The sequence below is a fragment of the Doryrhamphus excisus genome, linkage group LG13 (assembly GCF_037039965.1).
Source record: "Doryrhamphus excisus strain RoL-2023G ecotype Guam linkage group LG13, RoL_Dexc_Guam_v1.1, whole genome shotgun sequence".
In the NCBI taxonomy this organism is placed as follows: Eukaryota; Metazoa; Chordata; class Actinopteri; order Syngnathiformes; family Syngnathidae; genus Doryrhamphus; species Doryrhamphus excisus.
Genome location: NC_136369.1, coordinates 16,954,940 through 16,982,582, shown reverse-complemented (window position 1 = coordinate 16,982,582; position 27,643 = coordinate 16,954,940). Strand labels below are relative to the sequence as shown.

Genomic DNA, 27,643 nt, shown 5'->3' with positions numbered 1-27,643 from the left:
TGAGGAAAAAGCGGTAGAAAATGAATGAATGAATATCTATTATATGGAGTAATACAAATGTAAAGGTGATTATAGGGGTGTTATTTCATGTCTAGAGGGCTCTAATAATGTTAAAAGCCATATTTAGAAGATCAGAAACATGTTTTCTATGTTTAACTATGAAAAGATGGAGGGATTACTTTATAGTTGTATTTTATTATAGTGTATTATGTACATTATATATGACATGTTAGTTGCAAAGCAAAATTAGTAAATAATAATAATAATAACAATAATAATTATAATAATAATAATAATAGGTTAATTGGCGACTCCAAATTGTCCATAGGTATGAATGTGAGTGTGAATGGTTGTTTGTCTATATGTGTGTCTATATATCCAAGCTTGATTAATTCAATGCTACTACTTTTTTCCCTCGTCAATAAAGCTTCCTGTTAGATGAATAAGATTCAAAGCAAAGCTTATGTTCCTGTTTGTGTGAGCGAGAGAGCAAAAAAATGTCCCCTGTGGGATTTCAGACATTTCCTGGCTTTGCTTGACCCACCCAGTACTCACTCCATAAAGAACAATGCTCTTTATTGTAGAGACTGGGCTGCTTAGTGGGAGCTAATACTTGTTTTTGTTCATTGTAGTCTTCAGCTTTTTACGCTGGTATTTCAGATCGAGTCCAAAAATGAGTAGACCAGAATATAAGACAACATTTATTACACATTTAGAACCCATGTAATGTCTTTAATTAATGCATTCATGAATTCTCATTCATACAGGTCCTTGTATTCTCAGTGCATTCAATCAATAACAACTGGACCGTTGAGGTCGTCATTGTTCCTCTCATCCAAGCATCTCATCCGTCTTTAATGTAAGTGTGACATTATTATTTTTGCTAATCCAACACATATCATGCTTGTCGCTGCCGTTCTTCCATAGTCAATGCATTCAATGTACGTCTATGCTCCGGTAAATGAATGAATGAGGTGATCAGTCATGCAAAAGTGGATCAAAATTTCCACCAGGACAAGAAAACACTGCATGTACTTCATATGCAGATCAAAAGGAAGAACAAATGTTTTTCTGTTAATTAATGAAAACTAATAGGTATATAAAAAAAAGCATGTCCGATAATTATCGGCAAAATATCGGTATAAAAATGTGATATCGGTCGATATCGGTATCAGATTTTTTTCACGATCATTCATTCATTTTCTACCGCTTATCCTCACAAAGATTGCTGGGGTGCTGGAGTTGCAAAGCAAAATTAGTAAATAATAATAATAACAATAATTATTATAATAATAATAGGTTAATTGGCGACTCCAAATTGTCCATAGGTATAAATGTGAGTGTGAATGGTTGTTTGTCTATATGTGCCCTGTGATTGGCTGGCCACCAGTCCAGGGTGTACCCCGCCTCTCGCCCCAAGACAACTGGGATAGGTTCCAGCACCCCCTGCGACCCTCGTGAGGAAAAAGCGATAGAAAATGAATGAATTAATATCTATTATTTGGAGTAGTACAAATGTAAAGGTGATTATAGGGGTGTTATTTCATGTCTAGAGGGCTCTAATAATGTTAAAAGCCACATTTAGAAGATCAGAAACATGTTTTCTATGCTCTAACTAATAATAATAGGTTAATTAGCGACTCCAAATTGTCCATAGGTATGAATGTGAGTGTGAATGGTTGTTTGTCTATATGTGCTATGTGATTGGCTGGCCACCAGTCCAGGGTGTACCCCACCCGAAGATGACTGGGATAGGCTCCAGCAACCCCCGTGACCCTCGTGAGGAAAAGCGGTAGAAAATGCATGAATGAATATCTATTATTTGGAGTAATAAAAATGTAAATGTGATTATAGGGGTGTTATTTCATGTCTAGAGGGCTCTAATAATGTTAAAAGCCATATTTAGAAGATCAGAAACACGTTTTGAGGAAAAAGCGGTAGAAAATGAATGAATGAATGAATTAACAAATGTAAAGGTGATTATAGGGGTGTTATTTCATGTCTAGAGGTCTCTAATAATGTTAAAAGCCATATTCAGAAGATAAGAAACATGTTTTCTATGCTCCAACTATGAAAAGATGGAGGGATTACTGTATAGTTGTATTTTATTATAGTGTATTATGTACATTATATATGACATGTTAGTTGCAAAGCAAAATTAGTAAATAATAATAACAATAACAATAATTATTATAATAATAATAGGTTAATTAGCGACTCCAAATTGTCCATAGGTATGAATGTGAGTGTGAATGGTTGTTTGTCTATATGTGCCCTGTGATTGGCTGGCCACCAGTCCAGGGTGTACCCCACCCGAAGATGACTGGGATAGGCTCCAGCAACCCCCGTGACCCTCGTGAGGAAAAGCGGTAGAAAATGCATGAATGAATATCTATTATTTGGAGTAATAAAAATGTAAATGTGATTATAGGGGTGTTATTTCATGTCTAGAGGGCTCTAATAATGTTAAAAGCCATATTTAGAAGATCAGAAACACGTTTTGAGGAAAAAGCGGTAGAAAATGAATGAATGAATGAATTAACAAATGTAAAGGTGATTATAGGGGTGTTATTTCATGTCTAGAGGTCTCTAATAATGTTAAAAGCCATATTCAGAAGATAAGAAACATGTTTTCTATGCTCCAACTATGAAAAGATGGAGGGATTACTGTATAGTTGTATTTTATTATAGTGTATTATGTACATTATATATGACATGTTAGTTGCAAAGCAAAATTAGTAAATAATAATAACAATAACAATAATTATTATAATAATAATAGGTTAATTAGCGACTCCAAATTGTCCATAGGTATGAATGTGAGTGTGAATGGTTGTTTGTCTATATGTGCCCTGTGATTGGCTGGCCACCAGTCCAGGGTGTACCCCACCCGAAGATGACTGGGATAGGCTCCAGCAACCCCCGTGACCCTCGTGAGGAAAAGCGGTAGAAAATGCATAAATGAATATCTATTATTTGGAGTAATACAAATGTAAATGTGATTATAGGGGTGTTATTTCATGTCTAGAGGGCTCTAATAATGTTAAAAGCCATATTTAGAAGATCAGAAACACGTTTTGAGGAAAAAGCGGTAGAAAATGAATGAATGAATGAATTAACAAATGTAAAGGTGATTATAGGGTTGTTATTTCATGTCTAGAGGTCTCTAATAATGTTGAAAGCCATATTTTGAAGATCAGAAACATGTTTTCTATGCTCCAACTGGCGGGATTACTGTATAGTTGTATTTTATTATAGTGTATTATGTACATTATAAATGACATGTTAGTTGCAAAGCAAAATTAGTAAATAATAATAATAATAACAATAATTATTATAATAATAATAATAAGTTAATTAGCAACTCCAAATTCTCCATAGGTATGAATGTGAGTGTGAATGGTTGTTTGTCTATATGTGCCCTGTGATTGGCTGGCCACCAGTCCAGGGTGTACCCCGCCTGAAGACAGCTGGGATAGGCTCCAGCAACCCCTGCGACCCTTGTGAAAATGAATGAATGCTATGCAAAATACAGTACATGACAGGTCGTCCATCAAACAACCAAAGTATCAAGCAGCTAAGAAATACATAATATTTATTACTATCTACTAGTTATGTCAATTAACCAAAAATATAGATTTTGTTTTAGTACTTTTACAAAAATTTAAATAAACACACAATGTGGTTAGCATGGCCTTCAAACGACCTCTATTTTAAAATGTGGTATGGACGATTGAGCAACACAATGATTTTCCAGTGGATGCGAACTTTTAAAAACACTTCCTGAACTTCCAGACTGACTACTCGAGTTTGATTTTCTTCCGACACAAAGCAGAGCACAGACACTTGATAGTGAAGAAAAACACAACGGACCCAGCTAGGCTAACTAAAACCAGGAACAAACAAACATCCACAGAATAGTAAATGTACCAGGGTAACTTGTAGGACTCACTCCTTAGGTGAGCCGCACCTTTGTGTCTCATCACAAACTCGATCCAGAAGATAGCGTTGTCAAGCGGTGCGATGGGCTGATCTCTGTGCAGCCGAGAGAGTCTCTGAATATTTATCCTGTAGGACGGATTCACCAGAACTTCCTGCACGGCCTTCAAGAAACTGTCTTTATTCAGTGATGCCAACTGGACTATAATGGCCGCCCCTCTGTCTGAAAGACGCAGCAAGTTGTCGTACTGGTCGAAAAACAACGGGATTCCCACAACCGGCACTCCGTGATAAATAGCTTCCTGGACGCCGTTTGTACCACCGTGAGCAACAAAAAGTTTCATCTTCGGATGTCCGAGTAAGTCGTTCTGTGGGAACCAGTCCACCAGTAGAGTATTGTTCCCCAAAGTGGAAGGCGTAGCACCTTTATACCTCCAAATGACCTTCTGAGGTAACTCTGCAAAAGCCGCCGCTATGTCGACGGTTAAGTCGGCAGGTAGTTCATCCACAAATGTACCCAGAGACATCACGATGACGCCATGCTCTCCAGAACTTTGCATGAACTCCTCCAAGTGGTCGGGTAGAGGCTCGGCGGGTTTACACTGGAAGCCTCCCATGTAGATGACGTTGGGCATGGTGGGGCGAGGATACTCAAAGACAAAGTCAGCTCTCATAAGCCACAAATCGGCAGACATTAGTAAATGATCCATGTCGTTACCGAGCCCCATATATTTATCGCATATTTTCTGGTATATGTTTTTAATCACTAAGTTATGTTGTGCGTAGCCTACTAAAAATACAATAAAGTTTTTGACTCTTTGAAAAAAGCTCATCTTGTTAGTGTTACCTGTTCCTGTTATAGGAATGTAAGATAAAGGCGAAGGAGCGATGGCGACATGACCTTCGGTCGCAATTACCCATCGGACATTGTACACCAGCGGAAGGTTCAAATATTTAGCGACAATGACACCTCCTCCCCAGCAGGGGTCAGTGAGAAGCAAGTCAAACTTACTGTCGTTTAATCTCTTCATTAGGTCCTTATCTTCAAACATCGCCGTCGTAAATTCACCCACTGTATTATGAGCTTCCAGGAACATTCCGACCATCCCGATGCTTAGATGGAGAAAAGTCACCAAGGGCAGAGACCCCCTCTCAAACTCGATAATCTCAAAAACCAAACCGGTGATGAACTCTTTGCTCAAGCTCTTCTCCACGGGAACGGAGACGGTGTGGTAATAGGAAGCGTTGTCCTTGATGTACCACGTCTTGCTGGGACGCACTATGGTCACATTGTGCCCTCGAGAGTGCAGCTCTCGGATCAAAATGTCCATGTTTACCCAATGACTGCCCTCGGAGGGAAAGACCAGGATATTGCCTCCATGGCAGCCTCTGGGAAGGACCAGGAAGAGCAGCAAGGCGCCGCAGAGACTCATCACACTCATCTGAAATGACAGGATAAGAATCAGCCATTGCAAAATTCTTACCCTCTTTCTTCTTGGTAATGGTAATGGTAATGGTAATGGTAATGGTAATGGTAATGGTAATGGTAATGGTAATGGTAATGGTAATGGTTTTATTTCATTTGAACATACAGATTACAATTGAATGCATCACATAATCAGTTCACAGTTCCACATGTCCAAAAGGAGTAGGAAGAAGCAAAGCTTATTAAATCCTACCCCTCCCTCTGGTACTTTTACAATCAGTAACTGTTACATTTGTTCACTTCCTGCTTTCCTAATATAATTTAATTAATTTATTTTTTAAATACAATTTTAATTTTAATTTTAATTTTAATTTTAATTTTAATTTTACTTTTAATTTTAATTTTAATTTTAATTTTAATTTTAATTTTAATTTTAATTTTAATTTTAATTTTAATTTTAATTTTAATTTTAATTTTAATTTTAATTTTAATTTTAATTTTAATTTTAATTTTAGCACATCATGACTGGTTCAAGACTCTTCATCCTTGTATTTATCCTTGTATTAACATCAACTGCTTGTATTGTTTCTTGAATTGTCTCATCGTTGTGCATTGTTTGAGTTCCTTACTCAATCCATTCCATAGTTTGATTCCACATACTGAAATGCTATGGCTTTTTAACGTAGTCCTAGCATATAAGTGTTTCAAATGTAGTTCTTCCCTGAGATCATATTTCTCCTCTCTTGTAGAGAAGTATTGGATAACATTTTTAGGTAATTGGTTATTTTTAGCCTTATGCATTATTTTAGCTGTTTGAAGATGAACTATATCAGGAAGTTTAAGTATTTGTGATTTTAGAAATAAGGAGTTAGTATGTTCTCTGTAGGCGGTATTATGAATTATCCTTACTGACCTTTTTTTGCAGTACATTTAGTGAGTGAAGATTGCTTTTATAGTTATTAGCCCATATTTCCACATAATAAGTAAGATATGGTAGAACCAGAGATCAATAAAGAGTGTGGAGTGATTTCTGATTGAGAACAATTTTTTTTTGTTTTGTTAAATATTGAAATATTTCTGTCCACCTTTTGTTGTATATTTGTAATATGAGGTTTCCAGCTCATATTTTCATCTATTGTGATCCCCAGAAATGTATTTTCCTTCACGCTTTCACATATTTGCTGGTGCGTGTCCTTTCTGCTGTTACCAAACAGCATGATTTTAGTTTTACTTAGGTTCAAGAACAATCTATTATCATCAAATGATGTCAAATGACATCATTACAGGAAGTGTGAAAGGAGCCTTTTTGTTCATCTCCCATTATACATAAAGCACATACCATATCTAAAAATTCAAATATCTCAACCACTATGTTTAGATGTCTTAGATTGGATCACATTATGTTGCCATGGTTTCAGAGCAGACACATAAAGCAAATGTACAATAACATGAATAAGCCTCAATCAGATAAATAGAGGTCAAAGTACAATTATAAATGACATACACACATTTTTAACTTGTCGGCTGTTACCTGCATTTACACAACCAATAATCCGAATAATCATAATAATAAGCACATATACGTAGAGCCTCATAGATCACCGATCACAGTTTCAGTTTACTTTTCCAGTATTTTTATGGTGGAAAAACAATTTCTCACACACTGACTGAACCGATTGATTAGTGTTGAGTTGAATTATGTAGGAATTTCGATAATCCGTTATGTAACTTTGACTTGATGAAAGTCCCAAAACTGTGGCAAACCTTCTATCGACACAAAAACTAAGCACACGCATCGTAACGTTGCGTTTTATGTATGTAGTCCATACTTACGGTGTAATCCTATTGGAGTTGTTTTTTATTTCACATGGAAAGCTGGAAACGACTCGCCGACTTGTTTTGGGTCCTCCGGTGTGTGGCGTTCAGGGGCGGTGCAGCAGTGTGGGAGACGCTGCAGCAAGGCTGATAATCTTATGAGAGGTCAATTGAAAGCGTGTTTGCGCGTAAGTTAATCATTACAACCACTCATATGGATCGATGATGTAACTATTATGTTGGCTTCATTTGTTTACCTTTTTATGTGAATGGTTCAGTGTTATTTTACACTCGATTGTCCGACCGTCTTTAAAGTGCACTTACTTTACTGTAAACAATACCGTTACATGCAAGTATTCCTCAAAATGTGAAGAAATACACAACACAAATGTAAGTATGCGGTGTTATTTTGTTTTTACTCTGTGGGAATCACATTGTAGTTATGTGTTTCGGTTACTGAAAAGATACTTGGCTAGCTAGCTAGTAGAAGTTGTAATTCCATGCCGGGATGGGGCTACTTGCTGGAGTGGTAAGTACTACTCACAGCTTAAGGCGGCACCTGGGCTCGAATTTATGTTCCAGGAAGTAGACAAACCCCTGTCTATTTTCGCTGGAAGAAAATATGACTGGAAAAAAAGCTCTGTCCAATTTTCAGTAAATTCAGCTCAATTTGACCCATTAAGATAAATTGTTCATATACTGTATTGTAAACCGTTGAAAAGTATGAAAACATTTTTTTAAAGGGCAAGTGCTAATATTAGCATATTCGCCATAGTTAGTATATTACTATTTATCCATTAAGTGATCAATTTAATACACATATTTATAAAGTATACATTATTCAAATGAATATGATGTTTCTGGTGTCTTCAAATGATATTATCTTTGTTCAGATGATATATATTTTCACATTTTTTAAGGGCAGGTGGTAATATTAGCATATTAGCCTTAGTTAGTATATTACAATTTATCCATTAAGTGATCAATTTAATACACATATATTTATAAAGTATACATTATTCACATGAATATGATGTTTGTGGTGTCTTCAAATGACACTGTCTCTGTTCAGATGATTTATATTACATTTGTTTTGACCATCTTTAAGTAGAATGCTACCATAGCCATTCTACTGTTGTAAAAGTAGTGAAGATGAGAAGACAAATATTGGCACAGGCTCCCTTTTTCTATTGTGATGATGCAACGGAGGAGGCTGATTGGGTGCAAGGAGGAGAGCATCCTTGCTTGTGATCAGTGACCTCAAGAACTGCAAGGAGCCAGAGATGGGGAGCTTTGGCGGGGGTGGGGAAAACGGGGCAGTGCTTTCCAGAGGCGAGGAGGAGGAGGAGGAGGAGGGTATTTATCAAAGACAGGAGGAGAGAGCGACGCCAGCCAGAATATGTGCAAGCATCACTTCTCTGCATGTTCGACACTCTGAGCAGGTACGTGTGCATGCAGGTTTTATTAAAGAGTTAGTTATTATGCGATGTTGCTTCTAATGACTCAGTATGGTGATTTAGCTCGGAAGCCTAAAGCGGCACCAACACGACTTGTCTTCCAGCTTGGTGATGCCCGAGGGATCCTCTACTGCGTGGATGCGGCGCCGCCTCTGATACGATGCTGCGAGCAGGGGGTGCAGCCGCTTCTCTTGCGCTGCTGCTGCTGCACTGCTGCCACCTGTGCCACTCACTGCGTAAGTTATCCAACCTCAGGGGAGTCAGACATGACATGGTCCAATAGCGGCTGGGCTTTCTGCAGATACACAAAGCTGATATCAACAGTGGGTTGATTCAAGTCACGTGACATTAGAGCATCTAGCACAGGGGCGGGGACCAATAATAACAGTGTATTTCCTCTTAGTAACCGGTGTTTATTTACTCAACTGCAGAGAGTACGGGCATATTGCCCTGATATATAATAGCGGAATAAATAATAATTGATGTTTTCATTATGAGTGAGATTTTAGCTGCTTAACAGTTATCTTAACTGTTATCTTAAAACTAGCATCATCACTGCCTTGTTTGAGCGTCGCTGCAGCTCTCCAAGTCACTGGTGTATGTGAGTGCCAGGAAGAAAAGCTCTTCCTCTCACTTTAGGGGAACGTTTTACAAGGGAATTTTGCAGTATTAAAGATTCCAACCCCAATTTTCTCTTGAAACTCCACTGTAAAGGTCAGATTATTAGTAATTTGTTGTGGTTACTTTTGTAAATGTGGCCTTAACATATTGTCTAATTTAGTTTTTTTTAAGACCTGATGACCTTCCAGTACTAGAATCTTTACTTGTGCTGGTGCTGTCTATGGTTCTTTGCTTTATAGACTTCATAAATTAGACTGTTTTGTATTTTTGGCTGCCAGTAGTAATATGTCACCATTAAGTCGGACTGCAGTGAGATCACCGTCTCGCTGCCTGCGCGGCACCATCGATTTCTTATAGTCTCAGCCAGGCGGAATGGCCTTAATAAGGAGTGGAGCTTGAAAAGATGATGAATAGCTGGATAACACCGTCATTAATTGAAAGAGGCGCCCTATCTATCGACACCAGACAACACAAATACGCTCCTGTTGGTATCACCATGAATTGAGCTTGAAATACCATTCAAAATGCGACTTACCTGCTACACCAACAAGGGTTTATATTTTGGGACACAGTCACTACATATGTACGTATGTTGCAGAAACATAATGAACTTTTCAAATGAAAGACAGTCATGGTCGCCATGGTGACAGATTCTCTTGTCTTCCAGGTTTCCATGCTGATAGCAGAATTGGGTCAGCTTCAATAGAATCTTCCTTAATCCTCTCTTGTTTTCCTCAGGTGTTCCCAAACTTTCCTCCTATGCAAAAGCCGAAGACAAGCTATTCAAATACCTCTTTGGGAACTACCAGAAATGGGTTCGCCCAGTGGAATCTCTGAACCAGACGATATGCGTCAAGTTTGGGCTTGCTATCTCGCAGCTCGTTGATGTGGTGAGTTTCAACATGTACTGATTGTGAATAGCATAAATGATGTTCTACAAAACAAAGATCATGCTGTGCTTCTACCGTTCAGGATGAAAAGAACCAGCTGATGACTACTAATGTGTGGATGAAACAGGCAAGTGGCAAAGAAGTGTGTTGTTTTTTGTGGCTACTGTGTATCCTTTGGCTGACACGGCCAGGTATTACACATTACAATTCATGGAGATCAGTTTTCATAGTCACGTACCCCTCAGACATCTGATTGGAAGTCATGTACCCACTCCTTCTGCACACTAAAAAAAACATAAACTACACAATGAAACATCTTTCATATATTTGTCAACTGGACACATATGCTACTAATTTGAAACAATGAATTATTCAACTAATGTTATATGTACACGTAATAACTGCAAATAATTATGAAAACAAAGGTGCATTACATACAGAAATCAGACGAGATGAAAGGAAGAATAGAAAATACCCAGAGAAAGTCATAGGCATAAGTCTCAATCTGCGTCACACATGGTGTGTTCAAGGACAGCCGAATGACCAAAAAAGGCAAATTTAAATTGGGGGCACTGATTAGTCACAGCACCATGTGACAAGACCGACTGATTTAGAAAAATCTTCCAGATTGAACAACTTCGTGCTGTCACCTTTCTTTCACACTATACTTTTCATGAGGCGTTGAAGTGCATTATGTGAATCTCAGTATTTGGCGGTAATGTAATCCATTCATTCATTTTCTATCGCTTATCCTCACGAGGGTGGCATGGGGGTAATGGAGCCTATCTCAGCTGTCTTCGGACGAGAGGCGGGGACTGGTCGCCAGCCAGCCAATCACAGGGCACATATAGACAAACAACCATTCACACTCACTTTCATGTTTTTGGAATGTGGGAGGAAACCGGAGTACCCGGAGAAACCCCACGCATGCACGGGGAGAACACGCAAACTCCACACAGAGGGTGGAATTGAACTCGGGTCTCCTAGCTGTGAGGCTTGTGTGCTAACCACTCGATCACCGTTCACATCCACTCTATGGCAATCTGCTTAGATTACAGGTGATGACTAACATGTAGCATTATATAGTACATACTACCAGTGATTGGCCACTCTATATGCCAATCATTACCCATAGTACTAGTCTCCATGTCATTCCTCTCCTCACTTCTTTATTGTATAAAAAAACACAAGGTGCTTCATTTTCATAGGACCAAATGTTGAAAGTAAGAATTGAAATAATTTATGCACATGAATTTTCCTGCAAGGCGCCATGGAAACCCCCTAGCAAGTGCATGCCATAGGTGGTCTAGCATGCACCCCTATATGTTATGGCTGTTGGCATTTACCTGACACTTCTCATCAACATGAGGCCCCTTGGCACGATGGATGCTTCCGCTCTCACCAGCCTCCTCCCCACTCCTGTCTGTCTCATCCATGCTGTTTGTGTCACGCGTCATAGAAACAAAGACGTGAACAGTCCATTACAATAACATGGATGATGTCACATAGCTATTTTTCTTTTTTTTTGGTAAAAGTGATCTGTCATTTAATACACTATAACATGTATTTACTCAAAATGCGCCAGGTGGATGGCCTCACATCAACTCACTTCCTCTGGCAGATGATCACCAGTTACTGATATTTATTTATTTTTAGATTCCAACTGGCATTGTTATCCCTGGCATCCCTGTTAGACCAACAATATGTTGTGATTTTGTCATGTAGGAGTGGGTTGACATGAAGCTAAGATGGGACCCTGATGACTATGTGGGCATCACAGCTATACGAGTGCCCTCTGACAGGATCTGGCTCCCTGACGTTGTGCTGTATGATAAGTAAGTGATGAATCAACCCTGCACATGATTGATGGATGAACTGTTTTAGAGCTAAAGTATGTGTAAACACAAACAGTGCACCTCTTTTATTTTGAAAGTAATCAGTTGATGGTTTTCCTTTGTGCAGTTCAGATGGTCGTTTTGAGGGCACCGTCACCAAAGCAGTGGTCAAATACAACGGAACCATAACATGGACGCCCCCTGCTAATTATAAGTCTGCGTGCACCATTGACGTCACCTTCTTCCCGTTTGACCTCCAGAACTGTTCCATGAAATTCGGCTCATGGACCTACGATGGTTCTCAGGTTTGTCGGAATCGCACCAGTGTCCACCACACACAGCATGACATCATCTGCGTGATCTTTACTCTTTTTTTTTTTTGCCAGGTGGACATCATTCTGGAGGACTTCCATGTGGACAGGCAGGACTATTTTGATAATGGCGAATGGGAGATTGTAAAGGCGACAGGCAGCCGTGGAATAAGGATGGATGGCAGCGCTTCATATCCCACTATTACCTACTTCTTCATCATCCGCAGGCTGCCTCTCTTCTACACTCTCTTCCTCATCATCCCCTGCATCGGCCTGTCCTTCCTCACGATCCTTGTCTTCTATCTGCCCTCCAACGGCGGCGAGAAGATCTCTCTCTGCACCTCTGTGCTGGTGTCGCTCACCGTCTTCCTGCTGGTCATTGAGGAAATCATCCCCTCCTCATCCAAGGCCATTCCGCTCATCGGGGAGTACCTGGTCTTCACTATGATCTTTGTCACGCTCTCCATTGTCATCACCGTGTTTGCCATCAACGTCCACCATCGCTCGTCGTCCACTCACCACGGCATGGCGCCCTGGGTCAGGAGGATTTTCCTGCACAGGCTGCCCAAGCTGCTGTGGATGCGCAGTCACGTGGACCGCTACGGCACAGTGGGAGCAACGCGGACGGGAAGAGCGCTTGGAATGGGAATGATGAAAGACTCTGCAGCTGAGATGAGCTCGGTGTCTCACACCAGGCATAACATCCAAGCTGCACTGGAGTCTATTCGCTACATAACAATGCATGTGGTGAAAGAAAATGAGGTCAGGGAGGTGAGTCCGGTACCTGTTATACATCCTTATTGTATTCTGTACATCCTGTGTAGGGTCCTAAACAAATCATTTTTGGCTTAGTTTGAGGTTTATCCTGCAATATGTTGCCTTCAGAGGTAGTATAAGAACCAAGGGAGAAGTGGGAGGATGCATGTGTGGAAAAAAAACATGGCCGGTGTGTGAAGGTTCACACTCATCACTTTTTGACAGCAATGTTGTGATCTCCGGTACTGCCACTGATGTTGTCATTGAATTATCTCAATGAACACTCACAGTTGCAGAATTACAACTCATTTACTTTTTTTTTTTTTGCCCAGGTGGTGCAGGACTGGAAGTTTGTTGCCCAAGTTCTGGATCGAATGTTTCTTTGGGCCTTCTTACTGGTGTCCATCTTGGGATCAGCTCTCCTATTCATCCCGGTTATCTACAAATGGGCTAGCATCATCGTCCCGAACCATTTCGGAGGTACCCTTTAAGGTTACCTGATCTCTCATAAACAATGAATGAGCACCATAAACCAAACAACTGCAGTAGAAACGGACAAAGGCATTGCACGCCAGTACAAAAATACCGAGTGTAGCCCCTAATTACAGGTAAAACATAATAACATAAGCATGTTTTGATGCATACTGTGTCTTACAAAAAAGGTTGTGGTGAGGTTTCACATTTCCATTCATCGCTAAGATTACCCGCTCCCTGGAAGGTGAGGGACTTTGGCCTGCAAGTCGTTGTAGTCCAAACAAGTTACACAACACTGAAACGACCCTGACCTTTAATCAGTAAGATTTAACCGATCAGTTTATGAATGAATTATGCACCTTTTTTTTACAGCTGAGTCACACAGCGCTGCATGCTAGAATAGAATATACATAAGTTATGAAAACAACACAACAAAAATACATGTGAAAGGAATGAAGATGAAGCAACAAACAAGATCTGACAAAAATGAACAAAAAAAGAAAAAAGACCATGGCATGGAAATGATTGGCTTGGAAACGTGTTGGAACCGTGCAGGGCTGACAGTAAACATCAATAAATCAGGAAGTCAAAGAGAAAGAGGCTCTGCGGGGAAATTACTTCAAAATAAAACAAAACACCAACGATCCACACATTATGAAAACCTACAGTGGACAAGCACATTGTCCCACAAATTGGAACTAGGAATGGAATCAGGAAACTGAAGAATTCTGAATTCTAAACCAGGCACTTTGGGGGAAAAAAAAAAAACGCTGTTCTGCATTCCACAAAAGGAAGAACAAGAGCTTAGTGACGTGGTTCACACAGGGTTATGTAAGCTTTGCTGTGGAGTACGGTTATGTGTTGTTTGCGCTGTATTTCCCACCCAGAACCCGTGGATTAGGACACTGTGTCTGATCAGCTGACTTAACCATAACAAGGTATGTTTCTCGGAAATAAAACCGACAGAACATGTCAAGTATTTGACTGATTTGGTTGATTTTTTATTTTTTTGGTTGTCTTTAGGTTAAAGATGCCCATGCACGGATGTTCAGTTTTCCTGTCGTGCATTGCTTTGTTGTCATGTTGGAGAGATTGCTGCGGTGGCAGGATTTTAGTCGTACCTTTCGAGGGTAGCCACTGGATCAATATGGACGTTATGATCAGAGCGCTCCACGCTCGAGGACACTCTGTTGACGTGATTCGTGCCAACACTAGCTGGTACATTAAGGACAACGTGCCTCACTATAACGCCATCAGCGTATCCATCAGCAAAGGAGTTGACTATGACTTTGTCAACGCAGTCATGGTGAATATTTTAGCTATAGAGAGGGAACAAAACCCCGTTCTGAAATTTGCAAGTAAGCAGGCGGAAATGTTCAAAGCAACATTTGGTCTGCATTCCATCATGAGCACAATGGCTAGTAGGGTACTAAAAAATGGGGAATTAATGACTCGTCTGAAGGAGGGTCAGTATGACCTGCTTCTTACTGATCCAGCAGGAGGAACGGGCATCATCTTAGCTCATGCGCTACAGCTACCGTTAGTCTACAATGTACGTTGGGTGACAAGCGGAGAGGGGCATCAGTTCCTCGCACCGTCCCCTTTATCTTACATTCCCATGACCGGCTCCGGACTGCCTGATAAAATGACTTTCTTTCAGAGAGTTAAGAATTTTTTCTACTTCATCCTTTGGAATGCCGAGTATGCATTATTAATCCAACCCCTATATCAAGCTGTTTGTACTGAATATTTTGACCCAAAGGTTAAATACGATGACCTGGTACAAGCAGCGGATCTGTGGCTCATGAGAGCGGACTTTGTGTTTGAGTTCCCTCGCCCCTTCATGCCCAATATCATCCACGTCGGAGGATTCCAATGTCAACCCGCAGAGCCTCTACCGGACCACCTGGAGGAATTTGTGCAAAGTTCTGGAGAATATGGAGTCATCGTTATGTCCCTTGGGACTTTTGTGAGCGAACTACCTGCTGACTTGGCCGATACGATAGCGGCAGCTTTTGCTAAGCTACCTCAGAAGGTCATATGGAAATTTCAAGGTACTAAACCTTCAACCCTGGGTTTGAATACACTCCTGGTGGATTGGATTCCACAGAAAGACCTCCTCGGACATCAAAAGGTGAAACTCTTTGTGTCTCATTGCGGGACAAACGGCATCCAGGAGGCTATTTACCACGGAGTGCCCATTGTTGGAATACCCATATTTTTTGACCAGTATGATAACTTGAGGCGTCTTACAGAAAGAGGCGTAGCGGTGATGGTCACACTTGCCTCATTGGACAAAGATAATAACTTCCTGAACGCCTTGCAGGAAGTTCTTACAAATCCATCCTACAGAATAAACATGCAGAGACTCTCCAGACTGCACAGAGATCAGCCCTTAACACCAATGGACAGCGCCCTCTTCTGGATAGAGTTTGTTATGAGACACAAAGGTGCAGGTCACCTGAGGACCGAGTCCTATAAGCTACCCTGGTACGCTTACTATTCTGTGGACATGGTCTTTACTTTCTTTTTAACTGTAGGAGTGATGATTGTTCTCCCAATTGTGTTTTTCAGGACACGTGTCTTGAAAACCCGCAAAAAATGAACTTATGTTATTATTACAACCAAGCACATTGAATTGTCTTTGCTGCCTCATAGACAGCTAAGTATATTTGAACCCATAACTCTTTCATTTATAACTATAGATCTTGTTGGATAAACCAAAACTGAGCAACAACTACAATGATAAACAGTCAAAACTTATGGGGGAGCATGGAGACCAATTGTTAAAGTGCCTGTTGTATGTTTATATGTAAAAATTTTATTCATTCATTTTCTACCGCTTATCCTCACAAGGGTCGCGGGGGTGCTGGAGCCTATCCCAGCTGTCTTCATTCGAGAGGCGGGGTACACCCTGGACTGGTTGGCCAGCCAATCACAGTGCACATATAGACAAACAACCATTCACACTCACATTCATACCTATGGACAATTTGGAGTCGCTAATTAACCTAGCATGGTTTTTTTTTGGAATGTGGGAGGAAACCGGAGTACCCGGAGAAAAACCCACTCATGCACTTCACTTCATCTCCAAGGCCTCTAACATGTAATGTAACTCTGATGTACTCGTTCCTGATCCTATCTATCCTGGTCACTCCCAATGTGAACCTCAACATCTGCATCTCTGCTACCTCCAGTTATACTTCCTGTCTTTTCTTCATTGGCGCTGTCTTTAGACCATTCATTAATTCATTCATTTTCTACCGCTTATCCTCACGAGGGTCGCGGGGGGTGCTGGAGCCTATCCCCAATCACACGGCACATATAGACAAACAACCATTCACACTCACATTCATACCTATGCATAATTTGGAGTCGCTAATTAACCTAGCATGTTTTTTTTGGAATGTGGGAGGAAACCCGAGTACCCGGAGAAAACCCACACATGCACAGGGAGAACATGCAAACTCCACACAGAGATGGCCGAGGGTGGGATTGAACTCGGGTCTCCTAGCTGCACGCTAACCACTCGACCACCGTTGTATATTTTTCTATGCTGCTTTACTACTATTACATTGTTATCCAATTGGCTGGGAATTTTCAATCACCTGGTAATCATTTCTAGGGCTGTCCGATTATTCTCAATACTGATATTTATTGTCTTGCTGTAAGTATAAAAATGCGATATCGGTGTATCGGTATTTGATTTTTTTTGCGATCATGAAAACCGATATTTCTGTATGCAACACAGCCGATATGTCATGTTATATATATATATATATATCGGTATCGGAAATTAAGACATGGACAATATCGTTTTTTTCTGCAAAAAAAAAATCCATTATCAAACATCTGTAATGATTTCCGATGAAAGAGCAACAATCCATCCTTATTAGCCACAACTAAGGATGTCTTTGAGAACTCCAGTCTTTCGCATTTTCAGATTTCATTCTCAATAAAACGATTATTTAAAAAAAAGCCATTGAAGCTATTCATATATTCATTTTCAATAACCTTAAAAAAAAAGGGCAGCTCAGGAACTGTTCATTTTTAGAGACTCATTTACATTTATATTTCATATGTACATCAAATGCAGTCGCTGATGGCGTTCATTCTTCTAAAGGCAAAATTTGGATCCAGTCTGTCATAATGGAGACATTAATTATTCATCTGGGACATTTTGGGATTTTACATTTGACAGCAAATAATTCCTTGAGTCTCAATGGAGACAAGCAGGTGGCCCAAAGAGCTCCTTTATCACTTGATCGTGATATTGATTGTCCTATCAGTTGACATTGCTCCCAGGGAGCTCACCAGATGTGGAACAGTGATAAATAGAACCTCTGAGGCCCTTTTTTTTTTTTTTTTTAGATTAAATCTGCACCCCTAAGGCACTAGAAGACATTGGATTTATTTAGAAATAGATTAAAGAAGTCAAAGTGGTCTGGAAATAGAATATACAGTCTTTATTCATCATGTTATTTTTGGGGGCATCTTTGGAAGACCTCACAAATAAATAGAGGTTTTTACAGGCTGTTGTAGTAGCACTATATCACCACAGGGTGTCACTCCATGCTTTTTTCCAATCTTCGTGCTTGTTAATGTGCAGTTTTATAGTTATTTATATCGTCATTTGGTGACAGTGACTTGCTCCTGTACTCTCCTTTAAAGAGTCCTCGAAAAAAAATCTTCATTTTGAAAGTCTAAAGTGTTTAAAGTTTGGTAAAAGTACAAAAAAATATATACAGTGTATTCATATGTCATCCCCAAGTAGAAGCGGTTGGAGGAAAAGGCCAGCGGTTCCAAGGATACACACTAGGACAAAAACCCACAGGAAGATGCGATCAATCACCATGGCAACGTATTTCCAATCATCCTGAACCTATGAGAGGATGACAAAACAATGAATTCAAGATAAAAACTGTAGGACACATTATCGCATTCATGTGGTTCTGCTGCCCCCTAGTGGAAGATAGAGCACACAGCCAAATGACCAAATACTGTTCCTCAAGAGCAGGGGTCTCAAACTCAATTTACTTGGGGGCCAAAAAAACAAAAAACCCGCATTTATTAAAACCAAAAAAATTAAAAAAAACGTAAAATTTTCTACAAGAAAAGCTCTGATAAAACATTCCACTGTTCTCAAATATCTTACTTTTTATTTTTCTACACAAAATAAGATGAAAAATAAATAAACAAATCAAAAAGAAAGAAAATCAATCAGTAATAAATTAATAAATATAATAATAATAATAAAACGGAAAATAATAAAAACTTAAGAAACCAAATAATTTTTTTCAGATTAAAATGAACAAAGCATTATTAGAGCCCTGTAGACATGACAAAACACGACTATAGTCACATTTATACTCTTTTTATTTACAACATATTGCGCAACTGCAGGGTCTTGAGACACATGCTAACTCGCAAACTAGAGAGCTAGCGACCTAAACGGTAGCCTTCAAGTTATTTCCTTTAAACTTAAATAGCTAAAAACTTACCACTTCCACACGGATAGGGAGGATAACTATTAACAGTTATTTAACCTTTAACATGAACATTAATCAAACGTAATAATTTTTTCTGGGTACATGATACCATACAGCATCCATGTCAAACTTGCGCGGGGCCACATTAAACATTAAACTTTCATATCAAGGCGGGGGCCATAAAACTAGTGTCCTGCGGGCCACATTTGGCCCGCGGGCCGCGTGTTTGAGACCCCTGCTCAAGCGCGTACCAGTGAGCTCTCACCTCTTTGGCCTCATTCTGCAGTCTCATGTTCTCCGCGATGTATTTGATGCTCTCAATCGCCTCCCTCACCTCTGCAGAGACCGGCAGCAGAGACATGGATCCAACATCCAGGGACTCCGAGCTGGAGCATTGACTCCCAGCTCCGGGTGCACCACCACCTCCAGTCAAGACTCCGAGGCTACCGAGGCCTCCGTCGCCTCCACCTCCGGAATCCGCTGGCAGTTTTCCCGATCTCTGGTGCCAGCAGGTGTTGCAGCGACCCTCGCAGCACAGCGATCCTGACCCGCTGCGCTTGGCCGCTTGGCTTCCGCTCAAGTTGTTGAGATTGGAGAGCTCCGTGTTGTTGAGGAGCCTCTGGCGGTTGGTGAGACTCGACACCACGCTGGATGCCAGAGCCTCAGCTTTATGCTGTCTCTGCAGCGGCGGGTGAACACCGCACGGCCTCGACTGGATCATCTGAACGGTATTGTTGATCTTCTCTGGATCCCTCTCGGGTCTGGTCATGAACATGATTTTGGGCAGCAGACCGAGGAAGACTCTACGCACCCAATTAGGCATCGTGTGAGTTTTTGGTGTGCGGTAGTGGACGTTCAACACAAACACGGTGATCACGATGGAGAGGGTGACAAAGATCATTGTGAAGAGGAGGTACTCGCCGATGAGAGGGATGACCAATGACGTGGAGGGTATGGTCTCAGTAATAACGAGGAGAAAAACGGTCAAGGACAGAAGCACGGAAATGCACAGCGTGACCTTTTCTCCACAGTCCGACGGCAAGTAGAAGACCAACACGGTGAGGAAGGAGATGAGAAGACAAGGGATGATCATGTTGATGGTGTAGAACAACGGCAGGCGGCGAATGTACAACGAGTACGTGATGTCCGTGTAGATCTCCTCGCAGCAGTTGTATTTAATATCGTGCTTGTAGCCTGGGGCGTCGATGATCATCCACTCGCCGCTTTCCCAGAAGTCCTTGAGGTTAATCGTGGAGCCTATCAGCACCAAGTCGATCTTAGCTTTGTCGTAGGTCCACGAACCGAACTTCATGGTGCAGTTCTGGTAGTCGAAGGGGAAGTAGGTGACGTCGATCTTACAGGAGCTTTTGAATATGGCGGGAGGGATCCAAGTGACTTCGCCGTTGTATCGGAGAAGAGCCTTTGTTTTGTCGTCAACCTGGAAGTCTCCGACTGCACTGTGGACGGGAAAGATGGAGGAACCATCTTATGTTTCATAATTTTACATTTGTCTGTCCTAGTACTGACTTGCTCGACTTTTGCGAGTAGATCAAGATCGATGTATGTCCTCTACCTGATCATACACCGCTTCTCACCTATTTCTGTGTTTACATTACAGATTCCTTTGCTGTGGTGTGGAGCAACCCTGAGGTCCACTACAGGTCTGGTGGGACTTTAACACTTGGTCTCTTTCAGCCTTCCAAACAAACTCAGAGCAGGTAGTCCATATGTTTTGTTCATGCAGTATGTAAACGCTCACAACCAACATGAGGCACATAAACTGATATCATCCGTCTATGCCTTGGACTGGTACACCGAAAATCGACCTGGACCCCTTTCTAATGGTTCACATGTACGTTCACGTTAAAAGTTTTCTCGAACACAAGCACGTCGGCATATTTGGAAGTTCAAATAAGTATCACCGAATTTGATTGTAAAACGAAGAACTACATTTGAAACACTTATATGCTAGGACTACGTTAAAAAGCCATAGCATTTCAGTATGTGGAATCAAACTATGGAATGGATTGAGTAAGGAACTCAAACAATGCACAACGATGAGACAATTCAAGAAACAATACAAGCAGTTGATGTTTGCTAAATACAAGGATGAAGAGTCTTGAACCAGTCATGATGTGCTATAAATTAAAATTAAAATTAAAATTAAAATTAAAATTAAAATTAAAATTAAAATTAAAATTAAAATTAAAATTAAAATTAAAATTAAAATTAAAATTAAAATTAAAATTAAAATTAAAATTAAAAAAAAATAAATAAATAAATTTAAAAAACCTAAATTGAAAGCAGGAAGTGAACAAATGTAACAGTTACTGATTGTAAAAGTACCAGATGGAGGGGTAGGATTTAATAAGCTTTGCTTCTTCCTACTCCTTTTGGACATGTGGAACTGTGAACTGATTATGTGATGCATTCAATTGTAATCTGATGCATGTTCAAATGAAATAAAACCATTACCATTACCATCATATATTCAAACATTGTCTTTATGCCGTAGCATTTCCATGAAAAATAAACACACTCACTTGTTATAAAGCACAATGTCGGGCTTCCATATCCTGTTGGATGGCACACGTATAAACTCAACACCTCCAAAATCTTTTGGATTCCACTTGAGTTTGTAGTCATTCCAGATCTAAAATACACAAAAAAAACACAACAAAAATTCTATTGAAAACCACAGCAAATAAAAAATATTATATAATTATCTAGACTGCATAGTGACCAAGTGGTTAGTTAGTTAGGAGACCTGAGTTCAATTCCACCTTCGGCCATCTCTGTGTGGAGTTTACACGTTCTCCCCGTGCATGCGTGGGTTTTCTCCGGGTACTCCGGTTTCCTCCCACATTCCAAAAAACATGCTAGGTTAATTAGCGACTCCAAATTGTCCATAGGTATGAATGTGAGTGTGAATGGTTGTTTGTCTATATGTGCCCTGTGATTGGCTGGCCACCAGTCCAGGGTGTACCCGAAGACAGCTGGGATAGGCTCCAGCACCCGTGCGACCCTTGTGATAATAAACGGTAGAAAATGAATGAATGAATAAATTCTCCAACACATCCATAGCAGGTGACAAATCAATTCAATTTGATAGCCCAGTGGTGAATAAAAAATGGCTATAAATGAAACACAACATCTGGCTCACACACATTTTTTTTAACTCACTCGCTGCAAAAGTGCTCATCATGTCATCCTTACTATAGAAATACAAAAAGCAGACAACTTATTCGGTTTGTGCAGAAGGAAATAAAACGCACCACAATGTGTTTAATGGGCCTTATTGCTAGTTTTTTTTTTGGTTTGCTGCAGCTGGCAATCCTCGCAAGAGCCTTAATGAGACAATAGTAGGGCAGCACCCGGGTCCTGTAAAGCTTTCACTTAATTAAAAAACAGTAAATGTCAAGTAAGAAGTAGGATGCGAGCTGTCGGTACAGAGTGAAATATGTGACGTATAAACCAGACTGGGGCGGCACGGCGGTCGAGTGGTTAGCGCGCAGACGTCACAGCTAGTTCAATTCCACCCTCGGCCATCTCTGTGTGGAGTTTGCATGTTCTCCCCGTGCATGCGTGGGTTTTCTCCGGGTACTCCGGTTTCCTCCCACATTCCAAAAACATGCTAGGTTAATTAGCGACTCCAAATTGTCCATAGGTATGAATGTGAGTGTGAATGGTTGTTTGTCTATATGTGCCCTGTGATTGGCTGGCGACCAGTCCAGGGTGTACCCCGACCTCTCGCCCAAAGAAAGATGCAAAACCGACTCGCTGCATGATGGCAACTGAGGAACTATAAGGCCACTTGATTAGGAACACCTGCATCTGTCCTGTGTTACGGCTCTATTACCAACAAAATCCATCCGCTCCCGTCTCTTTACAGTATTAGTGATGGAGTTGATGTGATGCGTATCGTGGTTTAAGAAACAGTTCTACAAGGATCAATGTGCCTAACAGCCCCCTTCTTTCTCCTCCATGAATAATTCATTAATTCATCCTGCCAGTCTAGAGTGAGACCCATACCGTACATGACACCCTTGTCTTCAGGTCCATTTGTGTGGTGAACTTACATGTCTCAGCCACAGATTGGTCTCCATGATCTGATTGACTTCATCCTAAAAAAAAAAAAAAACCAGAGTGTATTTTAGGACAGGACAAACTTTGAATATTTTAGCATCATCACATCATCTGACTGGCCGACTTGCGTGTTCCTGCAGCTGAGTCCTCCACACCTGCAGCCTGAAGCTGCAGCCTTAACTTCCATTCCGACAAATAAGGCGTATCGGTTTGTGACTTAGACCGTGAAGGAATCAATCTCATGATCCAGTGATTTCTTTGCATGAAGCATTGAATTCAGTTGAAAATTGAAGCTCACTGTGTCTCCCCACGGGCTTCGGAACACAGGTGGAGGAGGGGCCTACGGAGGATTGGTGTAGTGATGAAACCAGAGCATGTTCAATTACATACACCCGTAACTACGTTTGAACTAAACTGCATCTACAGCCCATTTCACACTGCCTGGAAAATCCACCGGTTGTCCCACTTCTGTATAAATGGCACTGACACAAAGTGGGGCAATAATAATAAAATAATAATAATGAAAAAATAGTCTGAAAATGTATTTTTTAAATGTATTTTTATTTACTGTATATTTTTATATACAGTGCAATCAATACATTTGTTCAGAAAATCCAGTCAAAAATCTAATTGACTTTTACAAAATAATAATAATAATAATTATAATAAAAATAGTCTGAAAATGTATTTTTTAAATGTATTTTTATTTATTTTTTTGGCTTAAAAATAAATTGCTAAAAAATAAAGATAGGTAAGTAGATGGAGCCAGAGGGGGTCAATAGCGGAATGAATAAATATTGCAATACAGTGCAATCCATACATTTGTTCAGAAAATCCAGTCAAAAATCTAATTGACTTTTACAAAATAATAATAATAATAATTATTATTATAAAAATAGTCTGAAAATGTATTTTTTAAATGTATTTTTATTTATTTTTTTGGCTTAAAAATAAATTGCTAAAAAATAAAGCTAAGTAGGTCGATGGAGCCGGGGGGGGGGGGGGGGGGGGGTTAGTAGCGGAATTAATAAATATTGCAATACAGTGCAATCCATACATTTGTTCAGAAAATCCAGTCAAAAATCTAATTGACTTTTACAAAATAATAATAATAATAATAATAATAATAATAATAATAATAATAATAATAATAATAATAATAATAATAATAATAGTAATAATAATAATAATAATAATAATAATAATAATAATAATAATAATAATAATAATAGTCTGAAAATGTATTTTTATTTATTTTTTTGGCTTAAAAATAAATTGCTAAAAAATAAAAAAGATGACTGAGAAGAGCTTATGCTCGACTTCTGAACATGTGCCCCCTGTATCAGAATGCAACCAGTGGGGCAGAGTGTGTAGTGCCCCACCTACATTTTTATTGACTTACGATTCTCAATACGTAGCACAGATACAATGTGTATATTACCGTTTCGGGTTCTGTCATCAAGAGAGCATGACCGGTATGTTTTCTGTCTTATTCCATGCCGACGGGGCACAAATGAATGTGTCCCATGAATTCTGCCTAGCAACAGGCCATGTAAATGCACAATTTGATCATTTGACTATTTTGTCTGTTGATCTACAGTATGAAATAGCTAAAATGATAATTAAACTGTCATAAGGAGTTGTGACTGAAATGTTCAATGCCGGTACTATGAGCTGTTGACACTCACAATGAGCCCTGCTGTAGAAATCGGCGAAGGCTCACCCACGCCAATTGCATTAGGATATGAGGGGCAGCAGGTGCAGGAACGGAATAAAAGTCGTTCATCAACACGGACAGCGAGATGGCATGCTCTTGTCAAGCGCAAATCTCCCATGTAGCATAATGTAAACAGATGGTAATGTGGAAAAATTCATTATCTGTGCAAATGAAACTTTTATTACAATCTTCCCTTTTTGAATCCGGATGCAATCTGGCTGAATCAACACTACGCTTGAGAGTGGCGTTTTAGGGGGGGTTGTCCAAGCTACATTTCAATAACTTGACTAATTTAGCACAGATCAAGTAGGACACCAACTAACGTAATTTCCGATACACCAGTGTTTAAGCCACACCCACAAAATTTAAAACGAAAAAGAGACTTTATAAGCTATTAAAAAACTCACGATGAGCTTGTCAAACCACTGGGAATCGTAGAACGTCATTACTCGGTGTCATCTTAGAAAGAACGCTAAAATCATCACTGACCAATGTAACACTCAAAGGTTAGCTAAGAAATATACAAGTACCGATACAATTTTTTTTTTTTTCACAAACGACTGACATTATCTTTTTCACCCGCTGCCTTCTTCCATCCATATCCAAAACTGGTCAATGACGTTAGTTCCGTATGTTGGAAGAAAGGGTGAAGCAGAAGAACCACACATTGCCCAGCTATAGACAGAAACATTCCCCAACCGACTCACCACTTTGACCAGCTGTGACATGGACACCTCGAACTGGACGATGACGGGCTCAGACACGTTCTCCACGGGTCGTATGTACTGGTTGTAGTTGGAGAAGATGACTGAGAAGAGCTTATGCTCGGCTTCTGAACATGTGCCCCCTATAGCAGAATGCAGGTTTAGGTCATAGATAGGTAGGTAGATGGAGCCAGAGGGGGGGTCAATAGCAGAATGAATAAATATTGCAATTCAGTGCAATCCATACATTTGTTCAGAATTTCCCAAAAAATCAAATTGACTTTTACAAAATAATAATAATAATAAAAATAGTCTGAAAATATTTTTTTTATGTATTTTTATTTATTTTTTGGCTTAAAAATAAATTGCTAAAAAATAAAGAAGATGACTGAGAAGAGCTTATGTCGGCCCCCTACATCAGAATGCAGGTTTAGGTCATAGATAGGTAAGTATAGATGCAGCCATTATTTTACAAAATAATAATAATAATAAAAATAGTCTGAAAATGTATTTTTCAAATATATTTTTATGTATTTTTTTGGCTTAAAAATAAATTTCTCAAAAATAAATACATACATACATAAATGGATGAATAAGTAGTGCATTTTGAAATGCATGCATTCATTGAATAACAACAATATTTTTCAGCAAAGGTATTTGGGAATTACTTCGTTAGGTTCAGGGTACTACATAGAGGTTTAGATGTGTGGAAAAAGATGGTAATGGTTTCCATCTATTTCCAGTATGCATACAGGTTACATTAGAGAAAATCTCACAATTGCATTTACACAATTCAACATGTCCAAAGAATCATTATTGTATTATATGCAATACTACTATATTATGTTATACTGTATATAATACTTCTAAGTGTGGACAATATATGCTGCCTACAGTCATGCTGTATAAATAAGGCCGATTTGGTTGTATTTCATACCAGCATGACCCCAAAACATTGGCATCTTGGGGTTGCCAGTATTTGTCCATGACTCTATAGTGCAAAGTCATGTTGCTATATATCAGGATTAAAATATGCCGCTTCAGTGAAGTCTGCCTTTAACTTAACTGTAAGTCATCTTAAGTAACAGAAACTCTCACACTCACCCCCCAGATGCAACAGAAGGAAGGAACAGGTGGAAAGAAAAAGGAGGTAAAAAGTGGTTTTCATCTTCCTGGCGAGTGATGGATCCGGAGGAGCGGGGGAAAGTGGAGTGAGAGCGCATCTGGGGATGCCGAGAGGGAAGGAGAGCAAGTGGAGGAAGGGAGGGCGGCTCTGATGGGATGCTGATCATCGCCACGGCAACCTATGGTAAGCTGATCTGCTTCAACCAGGAGGGGGGGAGAAAGCCAGGATGACTATCCGTGTTTATTTTACATCTTCTTTATCCCGATTATACGTTTACATTTATTTTACAAAATGCAGGCTCTGCTATTAACAGTCAATCAATCATTAGAAGACTCCCACCACTAGAGGGAGCCATTCACTCTTAGCCAATATATAGTATGTTACAGTGGCCTTTTTTGTTTTGGTGTTTATTTATAAAAAGGCAATGACACCTCCCTGGAATAAATGACCCTATTTGAAGTCAGGTGTCAGGCTAAATAAGAGTGCACAATTTTTTTAAGCTATTCAATACCGCCATCTAGCGCGCAGACCTCACCGCAAGGAGCCCGGGGTTCAATTCCACCCTCGGGTACTCCGGTTTCCTCCCACATTCCAAAAACATGCTAGGTTAATTAGCGACTCCAAATTGTCCATAGGTATGAATGTGAGTGTGAATGGTTGTTTGTCTATATGTGCCCTGTGATTGGCTGGCGACCATTCCAGGGTGTACCCCACCTCTCGCCCGAAGACAGCTGGGATAGGCTCCAGTACCCCTGCGACCCTTGTGATAGTAAGCGGTAAAAAATAAATGAATGAATGAAGACCGCCATCTTTAAGGAGAAAGCATTTACAGTATTTGTTCACATGGATGACTGGCCCCTTACACCTAGCAATTCCCGCCCCTGTGTGGGGTTCAACAAATGGGGGTGGGGGCATAGGGAAGAGTGATCTGTCCCCGTGTTTTTTGCCACAATGATTGACGCTGCAGAAAAAGAGAATAAAATGGCAGAATTGCCTG

At 40.0% G+C, this 27,643-nt stretch overlaps 2 protein-coding genes and 2 pseudogenes across 4 annotated transcripts; 2 read left to right on the top strand and 2 right to left on the bottom strand.

Moving 5' to 3' along the window:
- Nucleotides 1–3,229: 3,229 nt before the first annotated feature.
- Nucleotides 3,230–7,311, bottom strand: LOC131139133 (UDP-glucuronosyltransferase 2C1 pseudogene; annotated as a pseudogene). Its single transcript, XR_013629655.1, has 2 exons — nt 7,199–7,311; nt 3,230–5,381 (listed from the first exon to the last, which is right to left on the bottom strand). The product of XR_013629655.1 is annotated as a UDP-glucuronosyltransferase 2C1 pseudogene (transcript).
- Nucleotides 7,312–8,506: 1,195 nt separating this feature from the next.
- Nucleotides 8,507–14,540, top strand: chrna5 (cholinergic receptor, nicotinic, alpha 5). Its single transcript, XM_058088433.2, has 8 exons — nt 8,507–8,622; nt 8,742–8,873; nt 9,997–10,148; nt 10,231–10,275; nt 11,874–11,983; nt 12,111–12,288; nt 12,370–13,065; nt 13,383–14,540. The coding sequence occupies exons 2-8, from the start codon at nt 8,798–8,800 to the stop codon at nt 13,539–13,541; spliced, it is 1,416 nt and encodes a 471-aa protein (XP_057944416.2). The 5' UTR covers nt 8,507–8,622; nt 8,742–8,797; the 3' UTR covers nt 13,542–14,540.
- Nucleotides 14,348–18,283, top strand: LOC131139134 (UDP-glucuronosyltransferase 2C1 pseudogene; annotated as a pseudogene). Its single transcript, XR_013629656.1, has 2 exons — nt 14,348–14,462; nt 14,548–18,283. The product of XR_013629656.1 is annotated as a UDP-glucuronosyltransferase 2C1 pseudogene (transcript).
- Nucleotides 17,993–26,706, bottom strand: chrna3 (cholinergic receptor, nicotinic, alpha 3). The gene is made up of 6 exons (XM_058088428.2): nt 26,625–26,706; nt 25,524–25,663; nt 23,093–23,137; nt 21,557–21,666; nt 19,279–20,470; nt 17,993–18,406 (listed from the first exon to the last, which is right to left on the bottom strand). The coding sequence occupies exons 1-6, from the start codon at nt 26,686–26,688 to the stop codon at nt 18,278–18,280; spliced, it is 1,680 nt and encodes a 559-aa protein (XP_057944411.2). The 5' UTR covers nt 26,689–26,706; the 3' UTR covers nt 17,993–18,277.
- Between the last annotated feature and the right edge of the window lie 937 nt (nt 26,707–27,643).

What these genes read in the sequence shown, in the direction of transcription:
- chrna5 (XM_058088433.2), top strand. Translation starts at nt 8,798, where the DNA reads ATGCTGCGAGCAGGGGGTGCAGCCGCTTCTCTTGCGCTGCTGCTGCTG. An exon ending in CCACCTGTGCCACTCACTGC is followed by an intron (nt 8,874 to 9,996) that starts GTAAGTTATCCA and finishes TGTTTTCCTCAG; the next exon opens with GTGTTCCCAAACTTTCCTCC. An exon ending in GACGTTGTGCTGTATGATAA is followed by an intron (nt 11,984 to 12,110) that starts GTAAGTGATGAA and finishes TCCTTTGTGCAG; the next exon opens with TTCAGATGGTCGTTTTGAGG.
- chrna3 (XM_058088428.2), bottom strand. Translation starts at nt 26,688, where the DNA reads ATGAAAACCACTTTTTACCTCCTTTTTCTTTCCACCTGTTCCTTCCTT. An exon ending in CCAATCTGTGGCTGAGACAT is followed by an intron (nt 21,667 to 23,092) that starts GTAAGTTCACCA and finishes TGTGTATTTTAG; the next exon opens with ATCTGGAATGACTACAAACT. An exon ending in TGCAGAATGAGGCCAAAGAG is followed by an intron (nt 18,407 to 19,278) that starts GTGAGAGCTCAC and finishes ATCCTCTCATAG; the next exon opens with GTTCAGGATGATTGGAAATA.